The 22,137-nt window shown below is 42.1% G+C and overlaps 1 protein-coding gene across 3 annotated transcripts in view; it reads left to right on the forward strand.

Annotated features, from left to right (window-relative positions):
• The window catches only part of EPC2 (enhancer of polycomb homolog 2), a 308,407-nt gene that overhangs the window by 139,483 nt on the left and 146,787 nt on the right, over window positions 1–22,137 (forward strand). For all 3 annotated transcript variants that reach the window (XM_029605440.1, XM_029605441.1, XM_029605442.1), the window contains one exon: window positions 17,366–17,525. In XM_029605440.1, coding sequence (XP_029461300.1) covers window positions 17,366–17,525 — 160 coding nt within the window. The remainder of the gene's footprint in view (window positions 1–17,365; window positions 17,526–22,137) is intronic.

Consider the following 22,137-nt stretch of genomic DNA (forward strand, 5'->3'; position numbering starts at 1 on the left):
AAATATCCTCAAAAATACGACTATGTAAACACTATTGCAAACACGTTGTACAATAATTGCTTTCAAATTTTATGTGTGTATTTGAACTAAATATAATGTATTTTTTGCATTTTTTGCATAACTTGTTAGGGACCGTCATAACACCCGTGGACTACACGCATTTGATGCTTGTGTTTTCAGCCACTTTTGGGTCTTTTTTAATCATTGGTCCTACACACTTTAAAACATTTTTGTCAATTCTTTGTTTTTGTTTTTTTGTTTTTTTCAATATTTTAGTAATATGTGGAAAAAATACTTCCCTTGATGAAGCGAAGTCTCGCTGTTATAAGTCCAATATCTTCAACCCCCACGTCTCGGCAAGCAGATTGCCTGCTTCTTCGGCGTTTTTGTTTTTGCCGCACTGTGTCTGGTGCCGCCGCACTATCACGCCGCCGCACAGATCTATACTTTGGTGCTGCCGCGTTGTGCACGGAGGGTCCTCCTTTGCCGCACGGGTCTATCCCGTTTGTTGTTTTGCAGCGCTGCCGCGCTGTGGCATTCATCTAGCGCCACTGCACTGTGTACCGATATCCGTGTACTGAAGTCCAACGTACGTTTCGCAGTGTATGCTGCTTCAGGGACTGTGAATATATTTAGAGATGATAGTTTTTTACTCCACATCTATATCAAAGTTTTCTAAAAGACAATTTGTTATAAATAAAACATACTGTAACTCCACACTAAACAAATAAATATGAGCATCCCAGGGGCTACATTTTACACAAGTTTTTCACTCACCCAGACTTCACGCCATGTCCTTATTCTGGCGTCTGCATGAGTCAACTGCTGCCTTGACCTGCTTATATGTAGTTTGTCATGCCTCACCTGTGTATGGTTGAACGAACCTGTGTTTGATTAACAAACCTGAAGAGTAGGTTTTTAGAGTGGATTTTTTACATGAAGTGGATCCACTCGATGTCTTTATTAAGTCCATGAGGTGCCAATGTCTGTAATTGGAATATCCATTTCTGTTCTGACTGATGAAGTTTTTTTTAATTCTGTTACCCCTTCTCCAGTGTTCTGTAATGATTTCTAATATGGTCCAGCGCAAATCAGAGTACACATGATTAGTATCTTTGCAATGTTGGACTAATGGTTCATCTGTTCTGCCCGCTTTTAAACAACATTTATGTTCTGTGAGTCTATATCGAATTGGACGTTTGGTCATGCCTACATAAGTAAGTGGACATGGGCAAAAAATTGCATATACTACGTATGAGGTGTTACAATTGGATTGGGGCAAGGATTCAACTCTGCCCGTGGATGTCTGAATAGAAGTTATTGGTGCTTTTTGTGGACAGAATTGGCACAAAAAGCCAATTTTTTTGTGGACAGAATTGGCTTTTGTGGACAGAATTGTAGCGTTTTGTGGACAGAATTGGCACCTCATGGACTTTTGTGGACAGAATTGGCACCTCATGGACTTAATAAAGACATCGAGTGGATCCACTTCATGTAAAAAATCCACTCTAAAAACCTACTCTTCAGGTTTGTTAATCAAACACAGGTTCGTTCAACCATACACAGGTGAGGCATGACAAACTACATATAAGCAGGTCAAGGCAGCAGTTGACTCACGCAGACGCCAGAATAAGGACATGGCGTGAAGTCTGGGTGAGTGAAAAACTTGTGTAAAATGTAGCCCCTGGGATGCTCATATTTATTTGTTTAGTGTGGAGTTACAGTGTGTTTTATTTGTAACAAATTGTCTTTTAGAAAACTTTGATATAGATGTGGAGTAAAAAACTACTATCTCTAAGTATATTCACAGTCCCTGAAGCAGCATACACTGCGAAACGTACGTTGGACTTCAGTACACGGATATCGGTACACAGTGCGGTGGCGCTAGATGAATGTCACAGCGCGGCGGCGCTGCAAAACAACAAACGGGATAGACCCGTGCGGCAAAGGAGGACCCTCCGTGCACAACGCGGCAGCACCAAAGTATAGACCTGTGCGGCGGCGTGATAGTGCGGCGGCACCAGACATAGTGCGGCAAAAACAAAAACGCCGAAGAAGCAGGCAATCTGCTTGCCGAGACGTGGGGGTTGAAGATATTGGACTTATAACAGCGAGACTTCGCTTCATCAAGGGAAGTATTTTTTCCACATATTACTAAAATATTGAAAAAAACAAAAACAAAGAATTGACAAAAATGTTTTAAAGTGTGTAGGACCAATGATTAAAAAAGACCCAAAAGTGGCTGAAAACACAAGCATCAAATGCGTGTAGTCCACGGGTGTTATGACGGTCCTTAACAAGTTATGCAAAAAATGAAAAAAATACATATTTAGTTCAAATACACACATAAAATTTGAAAGCAATTATTGTACAACGTGTTTGTAATAGATATTGACTTACCCAATATTGACTGGGTAAGTGAACTATCAGGGCATGCTAGAGAAACAAAGTTACTGGATGGAATAAAATATAGTTTTTTCTTTTTTTTTTAAGTTTTTATTGGCAAATAAAACATCACAACCATAACAGATCAAAAATAAGCAGTAAGATACAGTGTCAATAAAAATTGGTCCATTTGTATATGTCAATAACAGCCAATACAGTTTTACCACCCAGGAAAGAGATCTAGGCTTCATAATGGATAATACATTGAAATCATTGGCCCAGTGTGATGTGGCAATCAAAAAAGCAAACAGAATGTTAGGCATTATTAAGAAGGGAATGGAAAATAAAATGGAGGATGTCATAATGCCTCTGTATCGCTCCATGGTGAGACTCCACCTTGAATACTGTGTGCAGTTCTGGTCACCGCATCTCAAAAAGGATATAGCCGCTCCAAGCCTCAATATAAGGGGCTTGGAGCGGCTGCCTTATGAGAAGAGTAGACTGAGTGGGATTATGATAGAAGTCTATAAAATCATGAAAGGACTTGAACAAGTTAATGTAAATTGGTTATTTACTCTCTCAGACACTAGAAGGACCAGGGGGCAGTCCATGAAGTTAGCAAGTAGCTCATTAAAAAAAAAAAAATGCAAATTTTTTTTTCACTCAGTTCATAGTTAAGCTCTGGAATTCATTGCCAGAGGATGTTTGTTATAGCAGTTAGTGTAACTGAGTTTAAAAAAGGTTTGGATAAGTTCCTAGAGGATCAATCCATAAACTGCTATGACGGTAATTAATAAGCAATAGTAGCTTGTGATCTATCTAATGTTTGTGTACTTGCCAGGTATTTGTGACTTGGATTGGCCACTGTTGGAAACAGGATACTGGGCTTGATGGACCCTTGGTCTGACCCAGTATGTTATATCTTATGTTCTTATATCTACGGCAAATCAACAAACTAGAGCTCTCTGCCCTCTTAATGGCGCGAGCGGTTGAGCCTGTTCCGCCAAATCAGTGGGGTGACGGGTTTTACTCCAGGTATTTCCTGATTCCCAAGAAAACTGAAGGCCTTCTCCCTATCTTAGATGTAAGGCCGTTGAACAGGTTTCTCATAAGCGAAAAATTCAAAATGCTCTCGTTGGGTGCCCTAATTCCTCTCCTCGAGACTGGGTATTGGCTTTGCTCCCTTGATCTCAAAGATGCTTATGCTCATATTGTGATCTCCCCCTGCCATTGGAAATACCTCTATTTTCTGATGGGGGAGGAGCACTATCTGTATTGGGTGCTGCCTTTCGGGCTTGCATCCGCACCCCGAGTCTTCACGAAATGCCTGGCGGTAGAGGGAGCTTATCTTAGGAGGCACCGGATGCATGTCACCCCCTACCTAGACAATTCGCTTATCAAGAACGACACAAGGCAGGGAGCGTTACATTCTCTCCACTCCGCCATCTAGATCCTGGAGGACTTGGGTTTCTAATCAACTACTCCCTCAGCTGTCCCTTCTCCAAGGTGAACAGCCCTAATCTCTTTAGCCTTTCCTTATAGGGGGTCCTTTTCATGCCCTTAATCATTTTGGTCACCCTTCTCTCTACTTTCTCCAGTACAACTATATCTTTTTTAAAATGCAATTTACCAGAATTGCTCACAGTATTCAAGATGCAGTTTAACCAATGAGCAATTACAGAGGCATTTTGACATCCTTTCTTTTTATTTGCCATTCCCTTGCCAATAATTCCTAACATTCTGTTTGCTTTTTGGACCGTCGCAACACACTGAGCTGACGATTTCAGTGTAATATCAACTATGATGCCCAGATCTTTTTCCTAGGTAATAACTCCTAAAATGGAACCTTTCATCGTGTTGCTACAGCATGGGTGATTTTTCCCTATATGCATCACCTTGCACTTGCCCACATTATATTTCATCTGCCATATGGACATCCAATCTTCCAGTCTCGCAAAGTCCTCCTGCAATTTATCACAACCCACTTGTGAGTTAACTACTCTGAATAATTGTGTGTGGCTGTTTGTCCTGCTGTCCTTGGAGAACACTTTAGAAAAAGTTTAAAAACATGGCTCTTTAAACAAGCTTATCACAAAAAGAATGGAGAATAGAACACAGGGAAGTGTAGGGTGCGGGCAGTAGAACACCCACACACATCACCGTATTCAATATGTGTGTATTTTATTTTTATTTTTCACCACTAAAGGATAAGGTACAATTATAAAACTATTCTTGTATTTAAAACTGAACAGATAAAATTGGACATGATTTATCACATTTACCAAATAATATTTATTATAAAACTGTTACCGAACCTTTATGGCACCTGTTTAATTGATATCATCATTTAAAACATTTAGCAACATTATGTGCCTTACTATAAACCATTGTGACGGTATTGATCTTAACGATGGTATAGAAAAGGTTTTAAATAAATAAATAAATAATAGGTAAACAGCTTTGCTGATTGTTTCACTTGTAGTACTGGAATCAAAATATTTAAGTCTAGAGTCTTTAACAGATATCACATCTCCTGTGTTTTTGACTGAATTTGATCAAAATGAGTTTTTAGGAAGTTTTGGCCCAGATGAATAAGCATTTATTTGGGACACTAAGGTGAAATAGACATTGGATAAAATAGCTCCCGAAAAGCGAATGCCGGTGTGGTCACAGAAATCAGCGCTTTGGTATACTTCAGATCTGTGCTTCCTTAAACAGAAGGGAAGCTGCTTGACTCTTAAGTGGTGCAAATCACAGAATACTGAGGATAGGGGAAGACTAAAAAAATATTTGTGTGAATATAATGCTAAGATTAAAGAATATAAATGGGATTGGGGCTGATGGATGTTGCCTGAAAATTTTATTCTGTATAGTTAGAGATTTACAGGGGAAAAATCCCTATTTCTTCGGGGTGAGTTCATTCATGCAGAATTGGAAAAGCAGAATGATCTTGTCAAAGGATGGGATCTTGTAATCTGAGGAAACTGTGGATCAGATTGTAGTAGGAATTATAATAAAGAAAGTTATACCTTCTAGATGTATGTATACATAATTTTAGATTTATTCTAAGAAAATTTAGAAAAAGCTGTTATTTTGGACATGTATTGTCAAACACTTGATGAGAATTAAACAAGCCCTGTTCACTCCTATGAGGTGATACAAATTATTAACAAAATGCTATCTGGAAAATCACCAGGACCAGATGGGTTCTCCTAGGACTTTTACAAGATGCTTAGAGTACATGTCGCTGCTCCTTTAACAGATTTTTACATTGAAGGTCTGGCTAAGGATTCCTTCCCGAAGACATTTAATGGCGCTCATATTTTAGTACTTCCCAAACCCGGAAAAACCTGAATCTTACTGACCTATATCCCTCCTAAACAATGATCTTAAAATATTAGCTAAGGTCTTAGCAGAAAGACTCAATCCAATCCTCCCCCAATTAATCTCCGCCCAACAAGTAGGCTTTGTTAAGGGACATACCGCCACGAGTCACATACTGAAACTTATCAGCAATGAAGTTTTGTCAAAGCGGGGAACTCCAGCAATGGCTATTGGATTCGACTCTGAGAAGGCTTTCGACAGGGTATCATGGCCATACATGTTCTCAGTGTTGCACAGATATGGTTTTGACCCCAATGTGCAGGACAGAGGGTGTCCCTCGTGCCTTGGTTTTTTTTTCTTTTTTCTCAATCCTCCTCTATCTTGAGTAAACTACTATGACGTGGGAGACACACTTCCTATATTTTCATTTCGGATCAGAAGGGAAAGCAATGAGCGGGTGGCTGTATCTTATATGATGTTTTTACTTCTCTGTTAACAGTTTATTATGTTTTTTTTCTTTCTCATTTTAAAACCTGTTGCGATGACAATTATATGGAGGCACCTGACTGTTGCAAATGGGTCAGTACGCTTCATATTCAGTTGCTGGAGGGCTGGGGGGGCAGCCGAACAATTAACGCCGTGATCTCCTCCCAATTTAATCGGGCTATTTCCAGTGTGGGGTAGGTAGGTCCATGTTAATTGGGACCCGTATAGGTGGTCTTATAGTGGGCCCTGCCTTTTCAATTCTAAGGGGGGGGGAGGGGGAGGGAGGGAATAGATGTGGAGAACTTCTGTGACCAAGGGAATTTTGGGTTTTCAATAAGGAGGATGGTATGGTTCCTGATACTTTTGTTGTATTGTTACCTAAACATGTTGAAATCCATGCAGCTAGTAGGGCAACTGAACATCTTACACATGCTTTTCATATCTTATATTGTACAAGCGATGTCAGTAATTTATCTTTTGATACTATGGCGGTAGATATGGTTACGTGGAACGTAGCAGGCTTAGGCACCCCCATAAAAAGGGAAAAAGTTTTTGCCCACCTAACTAGACTTCATGCCAAAATAGTGTTTTTACAAGAAACGCATATGCTCCCCCATGAGATTCTAAAACTCCAGAAGAAATGGGTATCGCAACTTTATTATGCCACGGGGTCCTCAAAAAGCAGGGGAGTGGCTATTATGATTCATCAATCTGTCCCCTTCACCAAGCAAGCAATCTTGGAAGACCCTCAGGGTAGGTTCATTTTAGTAAAAGGGATCTTTACGGGCTCTCCCATACTCCTTGTGTCAATTTATGCTCCCAATATATATGATCACCAACTTTACACGACATTACTATCTCATCTTGTCAAGATGGGGGACTGCCCAATAGTGCTGGGGGGAGATTTTAATTTTGCCATAGACCCTGAATTGGATAGACTACCAGCCAGGGGTGGTCACCAGATCAGCGAGCGCAAAGGACCTAGTTTTCTCTGTAACCATCTGGGTCTTATGGATTTGTGGTGAGTGCTACACCCTGGAACTAGAGAGTTTACACATTTAGCGAAAGCCCACCCGGCTCAGTCCCAGATTGACTACCTGCTCATTTCAGAGTCCCTCTTCCCAAAATTCACTAAATCTACCATTGAGGTGCTCGTAATCTCAGACCATAGCCCGGTCACGGGAACTTTTCAGATCAGTGGTCCTGCACGGGGGGGGGGGGGGGGGGGAAACTGGCAACTTCCCGCTTCGTTAGCAAATGATCCCGCATTTCCTGACTATTTAAGAAACAAATGGCAAGCATTTTTGGTTTCGAATGCCCAACATCTGGATCAGCCTGTTCTCCTTTGGGAAACGGCGAAAGCTGTTCTTCGGGGGGATATTATTAGCTATTCTAGCCATAAAAAGAAAAAACTAAATAATGAAATTCTTTGTTTGGAAAAAAAGCTTAGGGCCCTCGAGAGACAATTGGGTTCCCCTGGAGATACTAGTATCTCTATTCAATTTCGGGAGACGCAGGTAGCCCTTAATGACACACGAGAGCAGCGCATGCCTTACGCCACAGACAGTTTAACTTTTTTCAATACGGCAACAAAGCTGGACACCACCTTGCTCGTCTCAAAAGTGCAGGAATCCTCTAAGTTCATTGCCAATCTTCAAAATAATCGGGGGGAGATTAAATCCAACGCTACTGATATAGCCGAAATATTCTCCGACTATTACAGGTCCTTATATTCTGCGGACCCAGTGTGTGAGGAGAAAATCATGGAATTTCTGCGAGAGGTATCTTTACCCTGTTTAACCCCATTACAGCTCCACAAATTGCAATGCCCTATTGGGGAAGGGGAGGTGCTTGAGGCGATCCAAGCGCTTCCTAATTTAAAAGCACCCGGCCCAGATGGACTGTCCTCTACATTCTACAAAGCTCTAAAATCTGAGATTAGCCCCATATTACAGATGGTATATGAAAAGATGACTGACAATCAGGAAATGCCGAGTACTATGAGAGCTGCCACGATTGTTGTCCTCCCCAAGGCAGGGAGAGATCCCTTGCTACCTTCCTCTTATCGGCCGATATCTCTCCTCAATCTAGACATTAAGATATATGCTAAAATTCTGGCAAATCACATGAAATCTATTTTGCTTCACTTGATATCTCCGGACCAAGTGGGATTTGTAGCAGGGAGGCGTTCCACCGATAACATCCATAAGGTGCTCGCTGCTTTGGAGTTGTGCTCAGCGAACAAGGTATCTGAACCTTTGCTTGTCACCTGTGGCGCCGAAAAGGCTTTTGACAGGGTAGCATGGCCTTTTTTGAAGCAGGCTCTTTCTAAAATGGGCTTTGAAGGTAGAATTTATGATTATATTACCTTGCTGTATACCAACCCCGCAGCACGGATATCAGTAAATGGCGAGCTTTCACGGGAGTTTGGCTTACAGCGGGGTATGCGCCAGGGATGCCCCTTGTCCCCCCTCCTGTTTATCCTTACAGTGGAACCACTTGTATGTAAGTTGAAATCAACCCCGGACGTTACGGGCATCCCAGTGGGTAATAACTCATATCTCACCCTACTGTTCGCCGACGACATTTTGCTCCTGTTGTCTAAGGCCAAAACAGCTTTACCTGCTGCATTGGAGATTTTTAAAAGTTACCAGTCTATATCTGGATTCAAATTGAACCTTGACAAAACTGAAGCCTTGGATTTGCAGGGATCATTGAAGGATAGTTGGGACCACTTCCCGGTGAAATGGGCATCCTCTACCATTAAATACTTGGGCATTACTATACATTCAGATCCCAAGCAATGGTATGCCCTAAATATCCCTCCCACAATTACTAAGATGACACACAAAATGCAAGGGTGGAATTTGCTCCCCTTATCGCTTCAAGGTCGAATAGCTGTAATCAAAATGGTTTAGCACCTTTGCTTTTATACAAACTTCTCATGTTGCCTTTTCTTCTCTCTCCCAAAGACCGGCGGATGCTTCAATCTGCATTGCGCAAATTTCTGTGGAGAGATAAGAAAGCACGGTTGTCCCTTAATGTCTTGATGGCACCCTGTGCATGTGGGGGATATGGGCTTCCTAATTTCCATTTGTACTCTCTAGCGGCCAATCTTCGATTCTTAGGGGATTGGTTTTTTGATACCTCTGAGTGTACTGACCCCCAGTTGATACGTATGATGTGCAGTCCTTATGATCCGGGCTTTATCCTGCATGTTTCCATGTTGCCCTCTCAGATGACACATACCCACTTTACATTGATCCAAACACTCCGGACAGTTTGGAGAAGTATACGCAAATTGTTGGGCCTTTCCCCAAGGGTTTCTCCCCAGTACCCTCTGAGGGGGTCTTCACTATTGTCTTTTTCTATACTTCCTTCCCAACATCAATTTTCAGTGGCTGCTAACTGGCCCTTGGGTGCCTTTTTATACCCTACACTGGCCAAATGTACTCCTTTACCCAATGCCAAGCTCTTTTGGGTTTTCGCCCATGTCACTTTCTTTTGTATGGTTACCTTCGAGCTGGAATTTTAAACTTGCTGCAGGGAGGAGAGGGGAAAGTGGATAATACATCTTACAAGGATTTGATTACGTGTTTTCAAATGCAGAAAGGTTCTTTGTCATGCTTGTATTCTTTTTACACATCTGTACAGTCCTATCAGATTTACCAAAAACTCACTGTTAAGTGGTCTCGAGATTGTGGCGAGGACATACAATCACATATGCTTAAAAACTCTTATGCAGCCATTTATTTGGTCACCACCAAAGTCGGCCTCAGAGTTACAACAACGGATTTTTCATCGCAGCATCTGCTCGCCAGCCAGGGCCTATCACATGGGACGTATTTCCTCTGCGGCATGCCTAAAGTGCTCTGGAAGCCCTGCTACTCTGATTCATTGTCTGTGGGATTGTCCGACCATACAGAAATTTTGGGAATCTATCCGTTGTCTGTTATCTGTGGTATTGCAAAATGAGGTTTGCTGGTCCTGCTCTTTCTGTATTCTTAATAATGAAGTAGGGGACCAAAGTTTGAATGTAGACAATGTTATTTTTGTCACCAAAGCTTGTTTAATTGCTAAAAAGTGTATCATGCTTAAATGGATTGAAGCCATGCCTCCTACATTTGAGATGTGGTCTTCCCTATTCACTGAACTTTACCAATTGGAATATGGTTCAAGGTATAAACATTTTTCTCCATGGAAAAAGCAGGTTTTTCATCAGATCTGGGCTTGTTACTATCAGTCTCTATCTCAAAATGTTCAAAAATTAGCCCCTCTGGAGGGTCTGTAACTGTTGTCTGGTTTAGTATATGAAGGCTGTGGGAGCGGTATTTTGTTTTTTCCTGCAATAATTTCAATTTCACTTTTCTCTGCACAAATTTCACTTTATGTGGCAAAAGTTGTCTTATTGTAAACTGTATGGGTATATACTAATCAACCGTCGATTCCTTTGCAATTTTCAATCTGGTCTAGTGGTTCTCCAAGGGGGAGGGAAGGGGGATTTACTCAAAATGTATAAAGTTAAGGGGAGCTAGCGCTGTTTGTTGTGCTTTGCTTTGAACATTTCTGTAACTCTTCTGCGTTTGCACCCCAATAAACAGATTTGGAAAAAAACCCAAACATTGCAAATAGTGACCGATGTTCCCTGCCATCGTCCTATCACTATCGCATATCTGCGCTCCGGGTCTAACACAGTCTTTTCCAAAACAAAATCTGTGGATTTACTTATAAGGATCGCTACCCCAGCCTTTTGGTGTTGTGCCGCTGCAAAAATACATTCCCCTACTCAGTCATGCTTTAACTTAAGGTTTTCCTTATCATTCAAATGGGTTTCTTGAAGGTACACTATATCACCCTGTAATCTCCTTAAATTGGTGAGAACTTTTTTTCGTTTAATAGGGGAACCCAACCCGTGGACATTCTAGGACTCAAGCTTCGTCATCGGAATAGAAAAAGAATGTTATACAGCCTGTAAACAATGAGATGTTTCAGAGAGGAAGGAGGTCCCAGCGTCCCCTCCCCCTCGATTCTTTGTACTCCGCCAATCTTCAAGTCAGGTTCATGATGCAGATTCTCACCCACCATTCTCTCACACACTCTCGCTTCCTCATCCATCCGCACATACCAGATAATACCCAACCGTATCCCACTCCAGGTGACCTCCCTCCCTGTCTTCCCCCCGTCCGTTCCCAACCTCCTCCCTCCACCCCCTTCCCTTTTTTCCCCTGGAACTATCTTAGCTTTTAATATGCGACCCGTCCCTCCTCTAAGGGTGGAGGAACAGATCAAGAGGTCACGCTTATAGAGCGCTTGAGTGCCCTGCAACTGCAGACAGCCAAAGTTTCTGTCATGATTCAGAATTTACTGATGTTCAAATGTTCAGTTCTGCTCTCCAAACTGTCTAGGTCGAAATAACGTCTCAAGTCTCTGGGGAGTGGATGGTAATTCACACCCACAGCCTTATATCCCATTTTTAAATCCTTGCAGAGGCCAAGGCAGCCCCATGGTGTAATTCATAGTCTATCCTTTGATATCCTGAGTAGTCTATGTGCCTGCCCTTAAGGACTACATGAGAGCTGTAGCCCAGTACGGTTAGGCCAGCTGTTCCATTAGGGATTCGCCCATTGAAGGGAGAAAGAAAACTCGAGGACTGTGTTTTAAAACAATTAACTACCATTCCAGACGGCGGATAGAGGCTTGAAAAGAGATACCAGCCCCCACCTCTATCATCTTGCCCGTGGTCCTCGCTATAATAAATCTAAGCCTTTGCATAAGACTGGAATAATCAGACAGCTGGGGGTCTGTAAAAACTTCTGGGCTTCCTCCGGATCCGTGAAGCAATGGAGTTTGCCATCCTGCCAAATTTTTAGTGTAGCGGGGAACTGAAGGGCGATTTGATCTTCTGCTTGAACAATTAAGAGCACACTGAAGAAAATTTTCTGTGCTACTGCGATACAAGGACAGAGTAGTTCTGTGTAATTCGTATCTTGTGGCCTTGATAGAGGAACTCTGGACATTTTCTATAGGCAAGCCATATGCGTTGCTTGACTGCTGAATTCAATATCTTTGCAGTCGCGATTCTGAGGTCCAAGGGGTAGCAGATCCCCAATCTGTGCGCCCTTTCAACACGCATTTCCCCCTTCAGATCTGCCAGCCCAACTGCCTCCGGTAGCCATTCTTCCAAGAAAGCCCCTAGGCCTTTTTCATCGAGTACCTCCGGCAGTCCCTCCAAAGCCGGTTTTCAATATTTTCCAGCTTATCTTGGCAGTCTTTTAAAGCTGCCGTATGAGTGCTAACTGGTCCATCAATCTCAGTCGCCCGATCCTCCATTTCCACCACCCTCTCTTCTAGCTGGTTGATCCTCGGGCCGATTTCTATCAGCGCCGATTTTACCTCTGTTAATTGTTGGGCTATCCCAGCCAGCTTGACGTCCAGCGTTGCATCTGAGATTTCTTTTAGAACATCCACAGTGAGTGGCGTCTCCAGTGAAGGCCCTGGCTTGCCGGTGCCCGCCGCCTTCTTAGGATCCGTGGCCTTCATCTTGTCTTTCTCTTTTTCTTTTTTTCTTCCCCGAGGGGCCATCGATGGCGAAGTTCTGTTCATAAAATGAACAATTGACATGAGCCGGAATTGTCTTATAGTTTTGTGCTCAGTTTCACATCTAAGGGTGAGCGATACCGGTAGATACAGGGGCACGGCACCCAGAGCTAAGGGAGAGCAGGTCCTCCTTAGCACATCACCCCACATAACCCCCTTATAATACTTGAAAAGATCTTGTTTGGGTATGTTAGCTGAGTTTACTTTTGGGAATACTAAATTTCTTGCCATTGTTGGCGATTTTGAATTTCAAGTTATGGACATGAATAGTGACAATATAACTGATATGGCATGATAACTGATACAAAAAAAAATCATATTTGTTTTGAGATTTGCAGAGGAAAAATGGAAATAAAAGTAAATTTTATTACCTGTAAGAGTGGATTTTTCTTTCTTTCTTATTTAGATTTATCACTGGCCTTTTTTGAATATGAAATTCACCCAAGCTGGTTTATAGTATGGTAGAATAGCAGCAAAGAAAGATTAATTACAGCTTTACAATATGAAGGCATAAACAATTTAAAATAGCATCAAAAATCCTGTTTTAGCTCAACAATTTTAAAGGTGTGCATTAGCATGAAGTTTGATAGATCAACATACATTGACTAAGTTCTGCTAATAATATAACAGAGATACTGCCCCCCGGCAGTAGTTCTTCTGTTAATTGTGAACCGGAGTGATATGTATTGTATACAGGAACTCCCGGTATATAAACTATAAATAAAAAATAAAATAAAATACTAGTAGTTAATTCAGGAAATAATCCAGCAGCAATATATTAGTTTGTAGCAGCACATTTATGGCATTTAAGGAGATGCCAGATAGATTCTGATGCCAGTTTGGTATATTAGAGTTCCAGAGATTGATCATTAAGAGCTTGACAGAGGAACCAAGCTTTTATTTGCTTCGTTAAGTGTGAATAGTCATGCATTTGTTGGAGCTCTTCTTAAGAAACGTTTCAGAGGGCAGGCACTGCTCCTGTGAATGATCGCTTGCTTGTGTTTGTTTAAACATGAATAAAAATCTTATATCTTTTTTGTGTCAAGAATTGCTGAATATGAATTGTATGATTTGCTGTACGAAATGAGTGCCATGCTGGGTTGGATCAGCATTTTTTCTCTCACAGTAGCCAGTCAGGGTCACAAGTACTCATTAGAACCCCAATAGTTGATCTTTTTCTTGCCAAATGAATGTTGTTAGTCTTAGAAACTTGAAATAAGTGAAGATAAACTTGTAATAAGTGAAGATAAACTTGGTTAATTTTTGTGCTATTGTGCCTTACAATATAAGTAGCAGGCTGAATACAGTACAAGCGCTCCGGTGGAGCGCACTGTTAACCCGCGATTGGACGCACGTTTTCGACATGCTAGCTTTACCCCTTAATCAGTAAGGGGTAATAGTGCGTCAAAAACTCACGTCCAACCCCCTCTAACCTAATAGCTCCCGCAACATGCAAATACTTGTTGTTGGCCCTATTAGGTATTCCCGCGCGATTCAGAAAGCAAAATGTGCAGCCAAGCTGCACATTTTACTTTGAGAAATTAGCACCTACCCAAAGGTAGGCGTTAATTTCTCCGGGCACCGGGAAAGTGCACAGAAAAGCAGTTTTTACTGCTTTTCTGTGCACCCTCCGACTTAATATCATGGCGATATTAAGTCGGAGGTTCTGAAAGTTTAAAAAAAAAAAAAGTTACAAAAAAAAAATATTTGAAATCGGCTCGCGGGTTGAAAACCGGATGCTCAATTTTGCCAGCGTCCGGTTTCCGAACCCGTGGCTGTCAGCGGGTTTGAGAACCGACGCCAGCAAAATTGAGCGTCTGCTGTCAAACCCGCTGACAGCCGCCGCTCCTGTCCAAAAAGAGGCGCTAGGGACGTGCTAGTGTCCCTAGCGCCTCTTTTTGCCGCGGGCCCTCATTTGAATACAGAATCGCGCGCGCCAGGAGAGCGGGCGTTTGCCCGCTCTCCCACGACTTTTACTGTATTGGCCCGAAAGTGAGCAAGGGGCAGTGGGCTGGGAACAGGCCAGGGTTCACAACCCCGCCCGTACTGGTTCCTTGGCCCGGCCATTGCTAAGAGGACTGTGGTAGCAACAAAGCAGAAGCTCTGTGCTGGGTCTTTTTTTTTTTTTTTTTTTTTCTCTTCTCACTCTTTCCTGCTGTCAGCTGTATGAAGGGCAGAAGTATTGCACGGTCTCCTTGTTATGCACAGCTGGGTAGATGACCTGGAGAGTTGTGTTAGGCAAAGCTGTCTCACTGCAATGTCTCTGGCATGCACTTTTGAACTTGTTTATTTTTATAGGGGAGTGAGGAAGAGGGGAACCATATGTTTTATCTGTTTTACATTGTTTAAAATATAATCCCCGGTGATTACATAGAGTTTTTCCATGTTTCTTTGATTTTTGTTAGACCAATCATGGCATTCTATTTATGTGTGACCTTTTATAATGTGCTAGTAGTAAAAGCCCATCCAAGGATGGGGAAATACTGTGAAGTGTAGGAAATGCGTAATTGAGATGGGTGATAGTGGAGTATGCCGGCTGAGCTAGGATATACTGTGTGTGATAGTAGAAAGAGGATTGGAAAATTCAGGGAGCGAGAGGGGCAAAGTTGGAGAGAACAGTCAGAAAGAGGGGTGGAGCTCAAATTTCCATATGTGGTAATACACAGTGGATTGGACAGTACAGAGAGATGGGTGAGGCTGGAGCATATAGGCAGGAAAGGGGGTGGAGCTCAATTTGCATACCGGTGATGCAGGTACAGGGCAACTTTCCTCTTTTTATTATAATTAGAGGAAGTCCTGTTTTCACCTTAAAATATGAAGACAACATGTTTTTGTCCTCTGTTGTATTTAACTTGGAATGCTTACATGTATATAAAATTGTGAATGCTTCACTTTGAATCACAGTGGATTTGTGTGTTATTTAACATGGTATGTAGTAGAATTCATTGTAGCCTAATGCTATAGAATCTCTAAGGGGTTCTGAATGCTATCTTTGAAGGGCACAGACACGTTTCCTGTGAGCATCAAAGCTGAAAATCCTTTCTCTAAGCAATCTACAAAGTGAGAGCAGTGTGAATAAGCTAAATTACAAACAGGCCGATACTGTTAGCCTGCTATTGGACGCGTGTTTTCCCTTACCCCTTATTCAGTAAGGGGAGGAAAACGCGCGTCCAACCTGCGGTGCCTAATAGTGCCCTCAACATGCAAATGCATGTTGAAGGCCCTATTAGGTATGCGAGCGAGATACAGAAAGTAAAATGTGCAGCCAAGCCGCACATTTTACTTTCAGAAATTAGCGCCGACCCAAAGGTCGGCGCTAATTTCTTCCGGCATCAGGAAAGTGCACAGAAAAGCAGTAAAAACTGCTTTTCTGTGCACCCTCCGACTTAATATCATGACGATATTAAGTTGGAGGTCCCGAAGAGTTTAAAAAAAAAAATAAATTTGAATTCGGCCCGCTGCTGTCGGGCTGAAAACCGGACGCTCAATTTTGCCGGCATCCGGTTTCCGAGCCCTTGGCTGTCAGCGGGCTTGAGAACCGACGCCGGCAAAATTGAGCGTCGGCTGTCAAACCCACTGACAGCTGCCGCTTCTGTCAAAAAGGAGGCGCTAGGGACGCGCTAGTGTCCCTAGTGCCTCCTTTTCTCCGTTTCTACCGCGCCACCTAATTTGAATACTGCATCGCGCGCGCCGGGAGAGCGGGCGTTCTTCCGCTCTCCCATGGACTTTACTGAATCGGCCTGAAAGCTATTACTTTATTATAGTGTACTGGTGATTTGTCTGGTAGGATGTCTATAAATTATAAGGGTTATGTTTGTTCTTTTTCTATTTGTGACACCCCAAACATGATCATGTTGAGTTGCAACAGTTAAAATCCTAAAAGATAGAACATTACAAAAACACAAAATAGCATTAAACAATATAAAATAAATGAAACTGATCTGATACTTAAAACTAAATAAGGCCCGAGTTAGTCAAAAGCCTCACAAAATAAAATAGACTTCAGGGTACACCAAAAAGTCATATAATCCTTCATGCTAAATAATTCAGTAGGAAGCTCATTCCACAATTTTGGAGATACTCCACTCTAAGTACTGGTACAGGTGGAGTATAGTCAGAGCCATCAATGAGAGTGCAACCAGCAAAGTACTCTGCAAAGAATGCAAGGATCTTGAAGGTGTTTGCCACTCCACATATTTTCGCAGATTTCCTGATCCCCACAAAACTATAAAAAAAAAACAAAAAAAAAAAACCCAAAAAAAACAAAACACAGCATCTTAAAACTAATTCAAAATTCTACTGGGAGTCAGTGGAGATCAGCATGGACAATTGTTGTTCTATCCTGAAAAGCGTCCATCACAGTTCAAGCTACCACTTTTTAAATAACCCGTAAGATGTACAGATGTTTTAATAATTCTCTTTTTATTGTGGTTCAAACATGTGCGTCCAGTTTTTTTTTTCTTTTGTTGCATCTATCTGGTAAAAATGTTCTTTGCTATTTAAGACTCAGTACTGTTTTCTGGTGTAAACATTTGCTGAATTCCTTCAAACTCTCACTTTTGTATTCTTTCAGGAGCACCATTTACAACGGGCTATCTCAGCGCAACAGGTTTTTAGAGAAAAAAAAGAGAGCATGGTTATTCCAGTGCCTGAGGCAGAGAGCAATGTCATCTACTACAATCGCCTGTACAAAGGGGAATTTAAGCAGCCAAAACAATTCATTCATATTCAGCGTAAGTTCATTAAATGTATTGTTTTCAATTTGTAAGCTGCAGCTGTAGGTTTCACAACTTTGTCTAAATTACAGAGCTGTTATTTAATGTGCTTAAAATTCTTGATTATTATTTCAGCTTCCTGTTTTTACATCTTAATATAGCAAAAAAAAAAAAAAAGTCATTTTCTTATAAATTGCTGCAGTTGGCCATATTGCCTCTATAATAGATTTTTTAAGCATGACATTTTTAATTGGATTTATTTTGTTTACACATTTCACTGATATATTCCTAAATCAAACATTAATTGCTAATTTGTTGAGACCTGTTTAATTATAGCTTTTGTTAATGACATGAATAGAGTGGATGAATGACATTATTTGTCAGGGTACTGGGCATTTTATAACTTTTTATTTTTTGGGTACAAGTAGTTTTTGGTCACTTAATTACTTTTAGAGAGATTACAATTTCAGAATTAACATGATTTTAGTATGATGAATGTAACAAACATCATTGGGGCTCTTGGTGGTCTGAAAGGCAGAAGCAATTCCCACTTACTCCTGCCCTGGCTTGGTAGTAGCTTTAAAAATGGTATAAGCCACACTGAAGCCAATGCCAAAGTGACCTGTCATAACCGTATAATGTAATGGTGCCAGCTGCATCTGAGGCAGGCGCCAAAGTGACCTCAGTGCTTTGCCCAGCTAGATAGGCCCAGGCCCCTTGTCATCTTTTGCAGGAACGTAGGGAGTATGGAGAGGGCTGTGGAGGCCCTGATTTTCTTTTATGGGGCAAGAGGGGGTCCAGAGATGGCCATGGAGGCCATTTTTTTTTTTTTATAACTAATATGAAAATATACAAAATTTGCAAGTATCTTCAACTGAGGTTATTTTCAGTTCATTCCATTTAGAGCAAACTGAAAATGGCCTCAGTAACTTTATTTTTTACATTCATTTTTGACCTGTATTGTCTATGCTTTTAATTATATATATATATTATTGTAAGCCACCTTGAGCTATACTTAGCATGCAGATTATAAATGTTTTAAAATAATGTGCATCCTTACTGCAAAGAGGAATAGCTTAGCTTTTATTTTCGTACTGTTTCTCTCTTTATGAAGGTCAGAATGGCAGCAGCATGTTTTTAGGAAATGCTGAGAGAACAAGGGAGGGAGAAGATCAGATAGAATAAGATCTGTGGCAGCAAAGTTGGCAGGATCAAATAGGCGGATGGTGTTATATTATGTTACCCTTATTTGTTGACTTTTTGCTATTTAACTTTGTTTATAGTGATTGTTCTTATCCCAGGACAAGCAGGATGCTAGTCCTCACATATGGGTGACGTCACTGACTGAGCCCTATTGCGGGAAAACTTTCTGTCAAAGTTTCTAGAAACTTTTGACTGGCACTCTGAGCCCACTGAGCATGCCATGATATTCTCTGCCACAGGGGTCTCCTTTCAGTCTTCGTTTTTCCGCGCTGCTGTAAGCATCGCGGAGATAGGAGTCCTGTGAGTTTTCCTCACACATTTTCTGACTGGAAAGTCATTGATTTTCAAAATATTTTCTCAAGGGATTTTTCTCTCTTTTTCACCGGACGGTGACAAATTAGTCTCGTTTTTACTGAAAGTAAAAACTTTTTTTCTTTGAATTTTTCCTCCCTCTTTTCATCGACGGCTGTTGCTGAAAAGATGGCTTCAGGGTTTAAAAAATGTCCGATTTGTAATTGGAATATGTCTATAACAGACCCACACCTTGAGTGTGTTCTCTGTTTAGGGGACAAGCACGATGTTTCATCCTGCCCTCAATGTGCAGAGATGACTCCCAAAGGAAGGAAACTTAGGAAAAAATGGAACACCTTTTCCACCTTCAGCTGATTCCTTCTCCCTCGACGTCGACGAAATCGTCTCCAGCAGGAGTTTCTAAAAAGGTTTTGCTGAAGAGACGTCGCCTGGAAGGATCGGGAGATCAAGCATCGCCATCGCCTTCGACGGCATCGATAAGGTCAGTAGTCGAACATAGGCCCAAACATAAGCACCGACACACACAGACGCCATCAGTAACCCCCTCCCTGGGAGAACCGACCATAAAATGGCAGAAGACTAAGGAAACTTCGCCACCACCGTCAGGGCCCACATCGCCGATAGAGCCTATACAAGCATCAGGTGATATATTATCAACTCCCACACCGCCACCGCATACAGCTACTCCATCTCTCCCAGCTGTATCTCAGGAATTGTCAATTTTAATAAGACAAACGGTGGTCCAGGCCCTAAAGGAGCAGATTCCAGCGACAGCGCCGATGCCGGCAGTTATGCCAGTGGCAACACTGATGCAGGTGACATCACCGATGCCGATAGCAGCACCAATGCCGATATCGATGCCAATATTGATGACTTCGCTAACACCGGTCACCATGCCGATACCGATGACCCTGCCGATGCCGGCACCGATATTGATCTTCACAACTGCACCGATGCCAGGTACTAAACCTACGATGACTTCAAGGCGGCCACCGAAGATAATACCTCCATCTTTGGTCCCGAAGCCAATACCATCGGTGCCACTCACTCCTGGGGATCCAGGACACCCAGAGTCAGCACTATACCAGATCTTAATGAAAAGGTATCAGGATCTGCTTGATTCTCTTCCCTCTAATCCACGGGAAGAGCATCCTGAGGCATCATCTACTAAAGATCCATTACCAGGACCTTCTGGAATTCCTCCACCACCTAAAACTACAACAACTTCTCCACAAGTCCAAGAATATGACACTTGGAGTGACACACTATCAGAAACCTCATCTGAAGGCTTTATGTCTGAGCCATCTCCACCTGATCCACAAAAAAAATCTCCTCCAGAGGATTTTTCCTTCACAACTTGTGTCCAGGAAATGGCTGACACCATTCCCTTCAAATTAGTCACAGAGCAAAATACCAGACAACAAACCCTGGAGGTACTTCAATTTGTAGACCCTCCAAAGCAAGTACATGATGTTCTCCTAGAATTGCAACATCGTATTTGGGAACATCCTTGCTCGGTGCCAGCTGTCAATAAACGTATGGACAGTACATATTTGGTGCAGTCTGCTCCTGGCTACCAGAAGTCGCAGCTCCCTCACCAATCAGTAGTGGTGGAGTCTGCACAGAAAAAATCCAAATGAATTAGACCACATTCATCAAATCCCCCAGGCAAAGATCACAGATTTTTGGATTCCCTGGGTCGCAAGGTCTATCAAGGGGCCATGTTGAATTTGAGAATCTCTTCATACCAACTCTACATGACCCAATATCAAAGGGACTTGTGGAAACAAATGCAGGAATTTCTATCATCTCTTCCATCTCAACATCAAGAGGCAGCACAAGCCATCATCCATAAAGGACTGGAGGCAGATAAACATGAAGTCCGAGCAGCCTATGATGGCTTTGAGACGGCTTCCAGGGTGGCTGCATCGGGGATCAGTGCCAGGAGTTGGGCATGGCTTAAGGCCTCGGACTTCAGGCCTGAGGTCCAGAATAAATTAGTAGATCTCCCCTGCTTAGGAGATGCAGTTACACATTTGAAAGAACATACTGAAACCCTCAGACAGCTTTCCTCAATTCCACAGGATCCCCCTACGCACTCCAGGCGTAGGCCTCAAAGGAAAGAATCTAGAAGGCTTTTTTATAGACAAAGGCGGTACTACCCTCCTACATCTAGGGCCAGACCTTCTAGAACACAGCAAAGGCCTCAACCAAGACAACCTAGGGCAACTAGGCCTCAACCTCCGCCGCAGACAGGCCCTGCTACTGGGTTTTGAAACCATTTCCAGAGAACACAGCTGCCTCTCCAATTCTCAGCCGGAATTTCGTGTAGGAGGCCGAGTATCCGAATTTTACAACAATTGGATACCAATAACAACAGACCAATGGGTACTTGCAATAGTATCTCGAGGTTACCAACTCAATTTCCTCTCATTTCCAACAGATTCTCCTCGGAGACCTCTTTCTCTCAGCAAAAATCACATACTCCAGTTGCAAGTAGAATTATCCACCCTTCTGAGATCCAGTGCCCCGGGCTCAGCAGGGCAGAGGATTCTATTCCCGGTATTTCCTCATTCCAAAGAAAACCGGAGGCCTACATCCCATCCTAGACCTCAGAAATCTCAACAAATTTCTAAAGAAAGAAAAGTTCAGGATGGTTTCTCTAGGCACCATGCTTCCACTTCTTCAAACAGGAGATTGGCTTTGTTCTCTGGATCTTCAAGACGCTTATGCTCACATTCCAATATTCCCTCCTCATCGCAAATATCTGTGCTTCATGGTGGGTCATCAACATTTCCAATACAGAGTACTGCCATTCGGACTTGCCTCTGCTCCCAGAGTATTTACCAAATGTCTAGCAGTAATAGCAGCACACTTGCACAAGGAACGTGTCCATGTTTTTCCCTACTTAGACGACTGGCTCATCAGAAGTCAATTTCAACAAGGAGCTCTAACTTCTCTTAGTCGAACAATTACTGTACTTCACTCCATGGACTTTCTTATCAATTATCAAAAGTCCCATCTTACTCCAAATGTTGTTTTTTGATGGTTGTAATGTAAACCGAAGTGATAATCCTGTTAATTGAACCTCGGTATAAAAAAAGTTATAAATAAA

This window comes from Rhinatrema bivittatum, chromosome 6 (genome assembly GCF_901001135.1).
Source record: "Rhinatrema bivittatum chromosome 6, aRhiBiv1.1, whole genome shotgun sequence".
Taxonomy (NCBI): domain Eukaryota; kingdom Metazoa; phylum Chordata; class Amphibia; order Gymnophiona; family Rhinatrematidae; genus Rhinatrema; species Rhinatrema bivittatum.